Genomic DNA, 14,031 nt, shown 5'->3' with positions numbered 1-14,031 from the left:
GTATTATATTTCAGGCCGGTTTCTTACAGGAGCGAAGTTTTATTTTTATGGTACTTAAAATTCTTAGAGAGGTTGGAATACTAAAAGAAAAAACCAAATGGCATATTTGTACTTTTATTACTTTTAAAAATAACATTGCTATGAAGTAATACTTCATAAAGAGGATGAATTAATAACATGAATACATGAATTAGTAACATGAGTACAATTTATTTAGAAAAAAATTACAGCATTAAACTGATATATACTAAAATAGATGGATTTTAGCGTCCCGACTTCTCTGAAATTTTTAAGGCTCTTGCTGTAATTACATTATATAAAAGATTCATTTATTTTTCATATATATTATGATTATATATTCGATATGATGCAGTGAAGAGTACTTCCATAACTTGAGATGATACAATACTCGATTTCTAAAATTCTATTGTATACTGTTGTTTATCTCTTTATATTCTATTGTTGTAATCATTGATTTCGGAATTTTTTTCGTTTGGATACAGTACAGTATCTAAGCAAATGAAATTGATGTGTTATGTTACGATAGTTACCATAAATCAATTTAAGTAGAAATTTTAGTTAACGTTTTATATACTACATTCCAAAAAAAAACGTTTCTCTCCGAAGAAAATTTTATTCGAAATATATATAGTACGTGACATACATACTGAATTATATCAAGTAAAATTTTTCTCGTAGAGGACATTTTGAAATGAGCCCAAAGTTATATTTAGGAATCATATTTCTTCTGATTTCAAAGTTTACAAATAAATGATGATCATAAAATGTATATTTTTTTCTATTATACTTTTGTAATAAATGTGCATAATTTTGATTACATCTATGAAAGAATGTTTTTAACGACAATGAAAAATATTGTAAGTATATACTTTTTAGAATCTGATTGAAACTTTTATCGAAACTGAAAACTCATTACGTGTCAGTTTCGACTGAAACCATATAGTTCTTTATAAACATATAATTATTAGATCTGTTTCTTATTGCACTGTGTATAGTTCAGAAAGTATGCAGCGATAAAAAAGATTTATTGTTTCAATAATTAATGATATTTTTGAAGAAGTACTTATATTCTTTGGCCAAAATTAAATTTTCGATTTCGGCCGAAATTTAATTATTGTTTCAATAAATAATATAAATGTATGATATATGGGCATATCTATACATTCTTTATAGGATTCCTTTTTTCTAATTTTGGTTTCGGTTGAAATTGCCATGTAGCTGAGTGTTTCGGTTCAATTTCAGCAAATTTCAGTCGGACTCTAATATTTTTGTTTATAAATATATAATAAATTTTATCCGAATTTGCTGAAATCATAAATACGTAAAATGTTCAAAAACATTCGGAAAAAAACGAACTTTTGTATGTATGTCATTTGAATAAAATCTTAGACGTTCATAATTTTAAGAACAAAAAAGATTTTTTAAAAAGTTGATATTTTCCATTGGTATCTCTGAATTATTCTTAAATGGTATATTTTAGAATTCAATTATTACAGTATAAAATATTTCATGTATATGTGATTAAGTCAATTTTCAATTATTCTAATGTAAAGTTGTCCATTTCAACATTTGAAGAACCAAATTTTATTCTAAATACAGACGTTTATCTATTTTTCGAAAAGTGATTATACAGGTGTTATTTCGATTAATAAACTATCTACATATATGTAATAAAATAAATTGCATATGATATATTCTTTGGAGTTGAAATGTACATTATACCATTATGCACGAATGCCCCCATAATGCTCTGTTAAATATATTTTAACGAACTTGAAAGCTGTAAAGTTTAAAATATAGTATTTTAATATTTTATCTTTTTAGTCTTAATAAAATTATTCTACAATCAAATATACAGGATGTCCACAATTTATCCATACACGGAATGCATAATGCGATTTTCCTGTGCTAGGAAAACATTTTTTTCTCTGGCAAAATTGCTTTCGAACAATAGTAGAACATAATTTTAAAATAAGAATAACTTTGAAAGTTAATGGATGCGTTAAGTTACACTTGAATCAAAAGCGGTAGGCATAGTAAATAATAGATCAAATTAACAAGTTAACTTGCAATTGAGCTTATTAAACTGATGTTTCACCTATCAACTGCGCTTAACAGAGAAAATCACTTCAATAGTATCATAATTTTGGATATAGGATGTTGGAGATATAGGATATTAAGAGATGATTAAATATGGAAAAAGAGTACATAGTAGTACTGTTTGTTTCAAAATCTTGTTACACACGTTGTACAAAGTATAACATTGTCCTTGAGATATTAGCAAGCACAGAATTACCACTTTTCGCTGCTTGCACCTCCCCAGCTTTGAGTAGCAGCAGTTGCCACAGGTGTTGACCACTCCTCTGGAGGCTAAACAGATAACATCAATTAATAAGCGTATATTAATATTAATGGCCGCTTTCCTTTTAATAGATAGCCGATATAAACGTCGTTTTGTCCTTGATTGACATTCAATGAATAACAAGGATAAACGACATTTGATTGTTGATTGTTTTATGTTTTATACATATATTTTATATTTTAAATACATATATAAAAAAATGAGTTACAGAGCTATACAAGTCGAAAGAGAAATAGGTAAATCAATTCAATTTAATTAATCGGAAATAAGTGTGAATGTGTCCTTTACCTGGGCAGCCCAATCACCGCTTGTTTGGAATGACGGTGTGGCGCCGGCTGCAGGAATAGCGGCAGCTGCTGGAGGTGCTACATCGTCAGCCCAGTTCTCGGTGGCCACGGCGGTAGACTCAACATCGTTCACCCAGCCAGGTTCCGGAGCAGGAGCAGTCTCCACTGGACCGGTGAATTCCTTTGCCGGCGCGATTTCTTTCGCAGCCTGTTCTTCTTTCTCTGCCTAGAAAGATGTTTCGTAACTCATTATCAATCGCTACAAAGAAATTGATCGAGGAACATTTGCTCCATGTTTATCAGAAAAGATTAAGCCATAAAAAAAACCAACAGATTTGTTTCTGGATTCTATTTTTTCATCATTATGGTAAACTTAAAACGGAAAGCAGTAATCGGATGGTACAGACCTCTTCGGGATCTCTGTAGAAGAAGAGATCGACTACAACATCCCACTTAGTCTCACGTGGGATAGATCCCCTCAGGCGCAATACTTCTCTGGCGAGCAGCCACCACATCAAACCAACAGTGTGTAAACTCTTGGTATTACAGGGAATCGCAATGTCTACGAAGCGCAGTGGTGAATCAGTATTGCAGAAAGCGATGACTGGAATATTTACATAGCTCGCCTCAGTAATAGGCTGATGGTCAGTAGATGGATCCGTGACGATCAGCAGGCGTGGTTCACGGAAGGCAGCCTAGAAACAAAGTTGATCACTATGCACTCAATGAATTGTTTGTTAAAATATCTAACAATATTGCAACAAAATCAGGAAAGATTAAGCCAATAAAATCAACAAGTATTAATTCTGGAATAAAATGTTTCATCACTTTGATCTTCGTACTAAAAAATTAAATTAAATGGGATATTATTTTTTTCACCTGAATTTGATTGGTGAATGCACCTGGGGTGAAACGTCCAGCGATAGGAGTGGCACCAGTATGAGCTGCAAATTTCAGGACGGCTCTTTGACCTGAATGACGGCAGCTGATGACAAAAACTTCACTAGGGTGTTCAATGGCAACAATGGCACGGGCTGCGAGCAATAACTTTTCCCAGGTGTGACGAAGATTGATGACATTTACACCAGCACCTGTAATTGTAAAAAAAAGACATGGTAATTATAATCTATATACTAAAAAATATAAGTTATGTTTAAAGCATATATTACTTGCCATCAACTCTCTTCTTATAGACATACTGTTCCATCTGGAAGTTGACGTTTTCAGCACCAAGATGAGTGCCAGCAGCCAACATTTTAGTAACATCATCCTCTTTGAGGGCTAATACGTCTAAACCTCCTGACATTTTAACGTTGTGATTGAATTACGAGTCAACCTAAAATAGTTTTATTTTTATCAATTATTATTAAAAATGAGACAAGAATATACTGCTACATTAAATAAAAGCTAAGGACTACTATTTATTTTTCTATTTCTACTATAATTGGCAAAGAGATCAAGTATAATTTTATCATTATTTTTGCATACAAGCAATATAAACTTTTCCTCAATAATTCAATTCTAAAACTTATTAAGTTTTTTTTTAATGTAATAAGTTTTAAATAATTTGGAGTTATATGATATCAACTCAATTAAAAAAAATTAACAATTTTATATTATAAGCATCAAACGTACAAATTAAACACAACTAATAGGCCATAATTATTTATCATTTATCTTATTTATTGTATTAATAGATATCTACAGAGATCTATAAAAAAAAAGAAACTGTGTTCAATTTGATTGCTCACATGCTTTAAGCAAAACTTGCAAAATAAGGATAGAATACTGAAAGCGTCAAAGGCAGCCAAAATATAATGAAACTAGAATTAACCTCAAAATCGTAAGTAATTTCAGATTTATATAAACAGTTTTCGAAACTGTGTTTCATATTCCAACTTTCTTACTATCTAGAATGACAAAATGCAAAGTCCAAGATTTAAGTCTAAAATCACATGTAATGTATTGAAAATTGTAAAGCATGCCACGTGCATGGGATAAATCTTTTTTCAAACCAAATTCTAAAAAATTATCATTAGAGCATATTTTATTTAAGAAAGAAATGCCTGTGTTATGAATAAACATGATTATCTGTTTCAAAATTAGCTGTTTAAATGTTACAGAAATACAAAGCAGAATTGCAATTTGCGATAAAACTTACGTTATGGGATGCCACTAGGAGACTTCGTTGGGAGACTCCAACAGAAAAGGAAGTTGCACAACTATGCGTCCTGCGCCTGCGCAAATCGCGAGCGTCATGAATCAAAATAGCTGTTATTTTTTAACGAAACAAATAGTATAGAAAAGATGATTACCAAGGGAAAGTATTAAAAAGTATTAATTATATTTAAAATTAGAGGAAGAAAGTGATTTTTTAGACGATAAAATACTCGAATGGTAACTGCATGGATCAGTGATGTAAAATTGGTAAGGTTTGTTCGGTTCGCGTCGCTATGCTAAGGTGCAATTACATGTACAGGTAAATTTTTACGACAAAGACGAACAATTAATCGAACAGTCGGCGCTTGTAAGAGGCTTGTAAGAATTTCAATCTATTAGAAACTATGTATTCCACAATATATGATTTCTGATAGGTTGAAATTCTTCTCTGTTCTCTATTCCTTTTATTGTGCGGAGCCCCTTACAGTTTTATTTATCTAAGAGAGAAATTCGTGGCATAGCAAAGAATACAACCAAAAAATCGTAAACATTACCAACCATCATGGATCATGGATATTGGCTACGTAATTCAATGTCCACATTTTATGGACATAGAACCGCTTTAAAATAAAGTAACAAATAAGGACCAATTGTTCCACCTTTTGGTAAGTTTTATCTGTTGGGTAAAGATTTCCCAATCACATGCGCGGATTGCCAGATTTACTTAACATTTACCAACAGGTGGAACAATCGAACCTAAATCCTAGGCATGACCGCTCTCAAGCTTCTCTCTGCTATTAGCGACAAAAAGGATCACATAGTCAAAATCACCGATGAGATACTATTAAAGACCGACATCCTTACGTCCTTGTGAATATTGAAATAATTAAGAGTTAAAAACTGATAATATTGTACTAATTTTATGATTTATTAGTTTAATAGACGTATTTATGCATTTAGAACTCAATAATACTCGATTTTTCTTTAAAATTGTGATTATTACTTTTCAGTGTTATCGTCAAAGTTTTATTATCAACAGAGATGATAACTGCAGAGAAAAAATTATAATTTTTCTGCATTATATAGGATATTATAGCTTTACAAGTATGTATATTTATTTATGGAACATTTATGTAATAAAAAATCATGAATTTAATAATGTATAAGGTAAATATTTATGTTAATAATAAGCAAATTTATATCAATTGTCGGTAATGTCAGCGTTTTCTTCAATTACCTCCGGGCCTTTGGAACCCTTTTTATACCGCCGAAAATTTGCCCAGGTCTTTAATAGTATCTCGTCAGTGTCAAAATTAATGAATATCAAGCATCCATTTTGATCACGTGATCCTATTTGTCGTTGAAACAGCTGGTCAGAGCAACTCGTGAAAATTTACCTTAACGTGGACAACATGCATGATAAGGCCTAATTGTATCCACGATGTTAGAACTCGGTCCGAGTTCTTGGATCCAGGAATTTGTATCAGTCCATCAACATGTAGTTTTTACGGAAAAACGACAAGTTGATCGACTACACATTTCTCGGTCCGAGAATTTGGAGTTCGGATCGAGTTTCTAGCATAGTGGATACAGGACTTTAGGCTACTAATTTCCGCGGCAAGCATCAACATCCTGTCCAGTTCTGTGTGCAGGAGCCTTCAGTTTTGTCTGTATATATGTATGTACATATACTCAAAGTCTTTAAAATTAAAAATATTGATGAAAGTTGAAAATAAATAATTAAAAAATATCTAGTCGATTTTTTATTCAGAATTTTATATATTCGATGTTCTTACTTCGAAAAATATTCGATATTATTGAATGATAATGAACGTCTACAAAAGTTTCTGATGTGTATGCATTAATTAAAATGGCTGCCATGGCGCCGTACCCACTACATTATTCGAGAGAAATCTTTTACTACAAGTTATAACGTAAGCTATTTTCTGAAAAGAGTGAAGAGATTGTATCTTCGAATCTCCACCAGCCATGGAAAATCAAAGTAATGAATTAGTGGTGGGGATGTCAACGTTACCTGTAGTATTACCTGTAGTAGTGAAGGAGGAACCTTCGGAGCAAAACATTTCTAAGCAAGATACACAGCAATCTCAAGTGCAAGATGCAATTTGTATTGAGGAAGACTGCAACGATCAACGTATTGAGTGCACTACTGAAAGTCAGGAAAGTGAGATCCGTGCGTTTCTTTCAAAATGCGTTTTTTGTAGTAAAGTGTTCACCATGGGTGAGGACGCAAAGCTTCTGGAATGCTTACATGCAGCTTGCATAATGTGCGTTAACAATAAAATCAGCGATCATAATACATCAGTCGATGTAGATATCCTGTGTATGTAAAATATATGTAAACTTCTTTTTTTTTATTCTCAATGATCTTTAGAAAAGTTGATGTATATTCATTAATATTAGATCATTAAATACTGTAATATTTGACTGTGAAATACAGTAATTCTGGTTTCTACTTTGATATTTATTATAATTTTACATTAAATTAATTTTATATTAATGTTATCTTTTGCAGTAGAGAGTAATGTGATTATATGTCATGTTTGCAACGTAACCAGCCAGGTGGAAAATTTGATTGAAAATAGATTTCTATCAAAATTATTAGAGGAAGAAAGTGATCTAGGATTGGATGATGAAGCTAAGGAAGCTGAGGAAGAAAAAAAATGTACTAGCTGTCATGATAACATTATCGCTACTAGTTGGTGTATGGAATGTGAAGAATTTATTTGTGAAAATTGTGTTATGGTAATTATAAATTTGTATTAAATGAAGGAGAATATATATATACACATACACACACATACACAGGATGTTGTATTTAAAATGATCATCCCCAAAAATTTTTTTTGTTTGCAATTTTAGAGAAAAAAATATAAAACAACTTTCCAGTGTCAAATCAATGACATCATTTTATGCCTCTTTCCACATACAACTTTTATCTGAAATACTTTTCCCTAAAATCGCAAACAAAGAAAATTTTGGAGCAATGATTGTTTAAAATGCAACACCCTGTATATATGCACAGTTAATCATAGTTAATCAGAGTAATTGAACCAAGTTTTTACCCTATGAGAAAATTATCGACTACACATCTAATTATCAACTTAACGATATAGATCAGATATATGGATAACATAATGCAAACTACTGGAATGCAAAAATAGGCATGTTTGACGTTGAGTTGTGAAAATAATTACAAAATTTTATTTTTGTTATACGCGAAGATATTAAAAATGCACCTATTTTTCAATGCGTCCAAACCAGCAATTCACATGATGTATCCACGCAACTGTATGCTAAGTCGATAATTTTCTCATAGGGTAAAAAATTGGTTGAATTACTCTGATTCACCTTGTGTGTGTGTGTATATGCGCTGGATCTTTTTGACTCAGTTTTTGATCAGAAATAATGCTATATGATTCATAGATGAACTTTAAGAAACACTCTGTTTGTGTGTATATAAATAATCTATAATTATATCTCTCAGATGAAAAAATGGAAATTTTTGTTTAATGAATACTGAAGTTGAAACATTAATTAATCATATTGAATGGAACTATTTTAAGGCTCATCAAAGATTGAAGATAACCAAGGATCATATAATTAAACCTAAGGATGAAATAGTAAATGATAGAGATAATGTTAAAAGAGGAAATAAGAAGATACCTGGATATTTGTTTTGCACAATTCATTCCCATGAACAGTTATCTTTATTTTGTCAAACATGTGATAGACTGACTTGTAGAGACTGTCAACTTAGTGAACATCGTGACCATAAATATAAATTTATTCATGAAATTGCAGCCGAAACTCGTACTTCCATGTCGATTTTGCTTAAAGAAGTAAGGTAGGATTTATAAAGTAGCAATCAGTAAAATATTAAAGGATTACAAATAGATACAAACAATATTTTTTAGTTACAAACGGGTATTATTAAAAAGTGCGATGAAAGTTATAGAAGATAGACAAATTTTAATATTGGAGAAGAAAAAAAGTCTAGTTCAAGATATAACACAAATGGTAGTACAGTAAGTATATATTATAAATCAGAGTCCAGAAGTTCGGACATGATCATAAAGCATGTGCGAAGAACTGTGGAGTGAGTCGCATACTTACTGAAGTAAAATGGCAACATTTCGGTAGACCATATGGCCTACTTAATATAAACAAATCGCATAGTAATTCTTTGCATATGCTTTGTGATTGTGTCCGAACATTCCAGTCCTAATTATAAATACATATGCATTAAGTGCATACACACACACACACACACACACGCGCGTGTGTGTGTGTGTGTGTGTGTGTGTGTGTATTTATATTAATTATATAATTCGATTAGTCACTTGTTCTTTTATCTTATTCTTTTTTTATCAGATTAACAAATGCTATTAATACAAGAGGAAAGCAATTGGTGATGAGGTTAAATGAAGTGTGTGATCAAAAACAGAATACATTAAATGAAAAAAAAGTTGCTTTAGATCAATTGTCTAGACTTACAGATCATTGTATACTTTTTGGTACTCATGCTTTGAAAAAAGGATCGGACATGGAATTATTATATAGTAAAAGGTATACTGAAATTATAGATACTGTTACATACACGCGCGCGCGCGCGCGCACACCCACACACACACACACACACACACACACACACACACACACTAAGTGGAGCATTTGAAATATTACTACAAGCTGTTATCTTCGAAAGTATGCATTATAGCAAAACATGCTTTAGAGAAAAGTTATATAATTTGAAGGGGGTTGAATAATAGTGAATTTTAATTTTTGAAAAAATTAATTTTGTAATGTTATATGAAATAATTTTAATATTAAATTTTTGAAACGGAATACTCTACATTCTTGGATGACATTGAGATATTTCCAAAATAGTATAATTAAACTTTCTTTGGTTAAGAGCTTTATATTAATCAAATCACCTTGAAAATTGTGATAGCGTTGATATATTATTCAAGATGTATCGCGCGAAAGATTATATATCTCTCTATATATTAATTAACAATGGACAATATAAGCGCACAGGTTTGATCATCTTGATCATTTTGAAAATGTCTCGATGAGCTGCAAGAATATGCGAAGTATTTTCAAAGATAACAGCTGTAACATTTTAAATATCTCATTCTATATATATATTCACACATAATAATATTATTACAGATCTGTTACAAGCCATTTACAAAGAATAAAAAGTAGACGAGCTGATATTCCAAATCCTGAAATACCTGTCAGGATACATTTATCTTTAGAAAAAGTACCAGATTTAATAAAAGGTTTGTAACACTAAATCATGTTTTATCTGATTTTTTACTTTTATACTTTTACTTTATTTTTTATTGTATAATTGATTTAATCAATAATTAGAGATTTAATCTTGAAATTAGAAAATCAATCGGTTATATTTTACATGTAAGTATAATCCAATTCGTATTATTTCTACAGTGGTGTCATCAATCGGGGCGATAGTCGTTGATGGTAGAATATATCCGTCCATATCTCCTGTGGCTGCTAATAACAGCACAGTGTCTTATAATGAGTCACAAGCCGAACAAAAGCAAATTACGAATTCAATAAATAATACTCACTCTGATGGTGTTATGCCTGTTGTCATTCAGCAGGGATTACCATTACCTGTAATGGTAACACAACAATCCACTAACGCACCACAGAATTCTTATCAGCAAGCGTCTCTGCATCTTCCACAGCAGCAGCAGCAGCAGCAACAGCAGCAGCAGCACCAACAACAACAACAACAACAACAACAACATACTCAACAATCACAAAATTATATGCAACAGTATATCGCACCGCACAGTATGTCACCTCGATCATCGCCACAAGCACATCAGCCACGAGTACCATATTCTGTCAACTATAGTAATAACAGGTTGCAACAATCTCCATTGATGCATCAACAACGTCCATTGGGAACCTGTCATCAACAACAAGTAACATCATCCACGCATCCACATCAGCAAGCTCAAAGTCTGGATCAACTCGGACAGAACACAAGTTTACGGGGGCTTCTCGCGCATAATTCTATTCCACCGCCTCCATATCCAGCGTTTCGGACATCCACCAATCATGTACCATATCGATTTTCTCCTGGATATAGATACTCTTCAAATAGTAACCCTCAGAGGGTCCAAGTACCACCACCTCATACATATCAAGCAACAAATACATCCATTGTACCTGTGACGTCACGTTTACAACAATGTAATTTAACTTCTCCATCAACGCAGCACATTGGAAATTATCCCATCCATCGCTGGCATATACCACAACAAGCAAATCCTTGCCTTCCTTATACCTTGCCTCGACATCAACATATACCTACTTACGCACCAGTTCCTACCAATGATACATACAAAATTACTTTAAGAAATCAACAGACTAGCAGTAATCAAAAATTTAACAGCAATGTAAGTGCCAGTTCATGTGACAATCCACCACAGTTGCAAAATTCAGCTACCGTTTCATTGTTACATGCTGTCAGTTCGTCTATACCCAAAACACCTAGTCCTGTCACCACTCCTGGCAAGTCGGATGATACCGAAAAGAGCTTAGATAAGTTTTGTCAGAAATCATTGAATGATCTAATGCTCACTATTGCGAAATTAGATAGTAATGGAATTTTAGTGATACCAGAAGCTCAAAAAAATCAGGTAGACTCGGCACAAGTCGACAGTTCCACTGACGAGGATATAAACTCGATAACTGAGAATGCAACGGGTTAGTTAAACTCGATATTATTTTACTTTAACTTAAAAATGTTACAAAATATAAGTAATGGAGAGCAATAAATAAAAAACTTACAAAATAGATTTTAATTAAGCAAAAATCAGTAGTCTGAAGGAATTATAATAATATCAAAATAAAATTACATAAAAAAATTACTAAAAAGAAATTACATAAAATTAAAAACGCAATGCTCGCAAGTTTCTAGATGGTGAAATAATTTTTTTTTTCAATCGCTTGTGGTATGAATTTACAGCGTGAATAGAAATCAAGAGAGTTAAATTTAACAATGTTTCAATCTTCTGATGTAATTCTCTGTTACAATTCCTGTTTTCTTAAGAATCGATGAGCAACTTTATGTGAAAATACGGAATTTCCAAGTTCACGTAGATACGTGATAAGATTATGGTACGAATTAAAATCTATTTTGTAAGTTTTTTATTTATTGTCATCTTGTTTGACTGATGATGGTCAAATCTTGACCGAAACGTCTACTTATTTATATGTGAATTTTAAATATATGACTTGCGTAAACATCTATTGTGACTGTATACTCTCCATTATTTATATTTTATAATTGTTTAGCCACCTTCAAACATTTTAAATTTAAAAATGTTAACTCTTATTTTAAAAATGTATACTCTTATTTTTTACATAAAAAACTCGGCTTAGATTTTTCATTTCAATTTACATGTCAGCAGATAATTCGAAAAGTACAACCGCTTCTATGGTGATGAAGGACGATCCAAACGAAGATTGGTGTGCCGTATGTATGGATGGAGGAGATGCAGTACTGTGTTGCGATAAATGTCCAAAAGTCTTCCATCTTTATTGTCATATACCTAGTTTAAAATCATTTCCAGAGTAAGCTTTCTATTTATGATGTATGTATCTTTATCTCGCTTTTCCTTTCAACTATTATTAATTAAGTATTTTTTTTGTAGCGAGAGTGAAACTTGGCAATGTATGTTGTGTACCAATGTACTCGATTGTTCGGACGATACATCGAACAGTGAAAAAAGATCAAACGGTATGAGTGCTAAGGAATTACGAATTGCACAAAGGATTGTCTTAGAACTTTATTGTCAATATGAGCAAAGCTTACCTTTTCGGGAAGTTGTATCAAGCGAGGTAAGCACGACAGGAGCACGACGAGGGAGCACCATTTTTTCTCAACGTTAATGTTTGACAAGCTAAGATAATTCAATGAATGTTTTTGTTTTCAGATTACTGATTATCATCGAATTATCAAGAAGCCAATTGCGTTAGATATAATCAGGGATAAATTGAAGTCTGATCATATAGATCATTATACAGATCTAAGACAAGTTATGGCGGACATTAGACTTATGTTCAAAAATGCTTTTACGTACAATCCTGTAAGCTGATGAAGATTTTTAATTCTTATTTTATTTATCATTGTCATCATATTTACATTTCTATTTACATTTCTATTTACATTTCTTTTTTTAGGTGGATTCGCAAGTTTATCAAGAAGCTAGAAATTTAGAAGAGTTTTTTGAAAAGTTGTTATTGAAATGGGCACCAAATTATGCATATGACGATCCTTTCCTCACACCTGACAAGGAAGAAGATGAAGAAGTTTTTCCACCCAATAGAAAATACAGACGCATGATTAGTGATTAATATAAAATAAGTGAATTGTTAAGTGTATCTCGTCGGAATCGTTGTGTTTGGGAGTAAATTATTTTTACGATTTATAATTATCGGATTAAACAATTAATGACTTGATAGAATGTGATAAATACTATCCACACGTTTTCGCAATACGATAAATACTTAAAATAGTTGAAAAGACAAGTTACATGAGCATTTATTATATGTTCTCTTTTGAAATATTTATAACAAATTTTTTCGGTTTTTCAGTTAAATTGACGATATTAAATACTTTAGAATGACAAGATGATTGTTAATGTAATATATAACTTTCGACATGTTTCATTTTTCGAATATATATGTACACACACACACACACACACACACACACACACACACACACACATATATATATATGCGTGGGCGTGCGTATCAAAATGAATTTTAATGAATGTCTCAACGTTGTATCATAAGAGGTCAATATTTCATTCTCTCTTATGCGTTACAGTCGGTAATTTATCTCCCATGATAAGATATTGAGACATTCATTAAGATTTACACGTTATGTGTGTGTGTGTATATATATATATATATATATATATATATATATATAAAATTATATTATATAAGTGACATGCTAGATTTTTAATCCTAGCTATACATACTTTTTTTATCTTTGATATACACATTTGTGTCCCTCGGATCCTATCTATATTTGTACCGTAAAAATGGATATATTTCAATTAATCTTTTTTTTTCAATTAATAGAGAGAATTGATTAAGGAATAAGTCCATAACGTGTAAAAA

At 31.6% G+C, this 14,031-nt stretch overlaps 2 protein-coding genes across 2 annotated transcripts; one reads left to right on the top strand and one right to left on the bottom strand.

The window, feature by feature from the left end:
* Nucleotides 1-2,239: 2,239 nt before the first annotated feature.
* Nucleotides 2,240-4,914, bottom strand: LOC108752652 (40S ribosomal protein SA). Its single transcript, XM_018493656.1, has 6 exons — nucleotides 4,832-4,914; nucleotides 3,844-4,006; nucleotides 3,550-3,761; nucleotides 3,078-3,365; nucleotides 2,672-2,896; nucleotides 2,240-2,391 (listed from the first exon to the last, which is right to left on the bottom strand). The coding sequence occupies exons 2-6, from the start codon at nucleotides 3,974-3,976 to the stop codon at nucleotides 2,314-2,316; spliced, it is 936 nt and encodes a 311-aa protein (XP_018349158.1). The 5' UTR covers nucleotides 3,977-4,006; nucleotides 4,832-4,914; the 3' UTR covers nucleotides 2,240-2,313.
* Nucleotides 4,915-6,641: 1,727 nt separating this feature from the next.
* On the top strand, nucleotides 6,642-13,428 carry LOC108752645 (E3 ubiquitin-protein ligase TRIM33-like). The gene is made up of 11 exons (XM_018493643.1): nucleotides 6,642-7,174; nucleotides 7,367-7,596; nucleotides 8,418-8,698; nucleotides 8,769-8,879; nucleotides 9,226-9,420; nucleotides 10,027-10,139; nucleotides 10,309-11,601; nucleotides 12,306-12,471; nucleotides 12,552-12,738; nucleotides 12,834-12,986; nucleotides 13,081-13,428. The coding sequence occupies exons 1-11, from the start codon at nucleotides 6,820-6,822 to the stop codon at nucleotides 13,252-13,254; spliced, it is 3,258 nt and encodes a 1,085-aa protein (XP_018349145.1). The 5' UTR covers nucleotides 6,642-6,819; the 3' UTR covers nucleotides 13,255-13,428.
* Nucleotides 13,429-14,031: the final 603 nt, after the last annotated feature.

Source organism: Trachymyrmex septentrionalis, unplaced genomic scaffold (genome assembly GCF_001594115.1).
Source record: "Trachymyrmex septentrionalis isolate Tsep2-gDNA-1 unplaced genomic scaffold, Tsep1.0 scaffold112, whole genome shotgun sequence".
Classification (NCBI taxonomy): Eukaryota; Metazoa; Arthropoda; class Insecta; order Hymenoptera; family Formicidae; genus Trachymyrmex; species Trachymyrmex septentrionalis.
The sequence above is the reverse complement of the archived record's forward strand: the minus strand, read 5'-3'. Positions and strand labels throughout refer to the sequence as shown.

What these genes read in the sequence shown, in the direction of transcription:
- LOC108752645 (XM_018493643.1), top strand. Translation starts at nt 6,820, where the DNA reads ATGGAAAATCAAAGTAATGAATTAGTGGTGGGGATGTCAACGTTACCT. An exon ending in AGTCGATGTAGATATCCTGT is followed by an intron (nt 7,175 to 7,366) that starts GTATGTAAAATA and finishes TATCTTTTGCAG; the next exon opens with TAGAGAGTAATGTGATTATA. An exon ending in ATTTTGCTTAAAGAAGTAAG is followed by an intron (nt 8,699 to 8,768) that starts GTAGGATTTATA and finishes AATATTTTTTAG; the next exon opens with TTACAAACGGGTATTATTAA.
- LOC108752652 (XM_018493656.1), bottom strand. Translation starts at nt 3,976, where the DNA reads ATGTCAGGAGGTTTAGACGTATTAGCCCTCAAAGAGGATGATGTTACT. An exon ending in CTATAAGAAGAGAGTTGATG is followed by an intron (nt 3,762 to 3,843) that starts GCAAGTAATATA and finishes TTACAATTACAG; the next exon opens with GTGCTGGTGTAAATGTCATC. An exon ending in TCTACAGAGATCCCGAAGAG is followed by an intron (nt 2,897 to 3,077) that starts GTCTGTACCATC and finishes ACATCTTTCTAG; the next exon opens with GCAGAGAAAGAAGAACAGGC.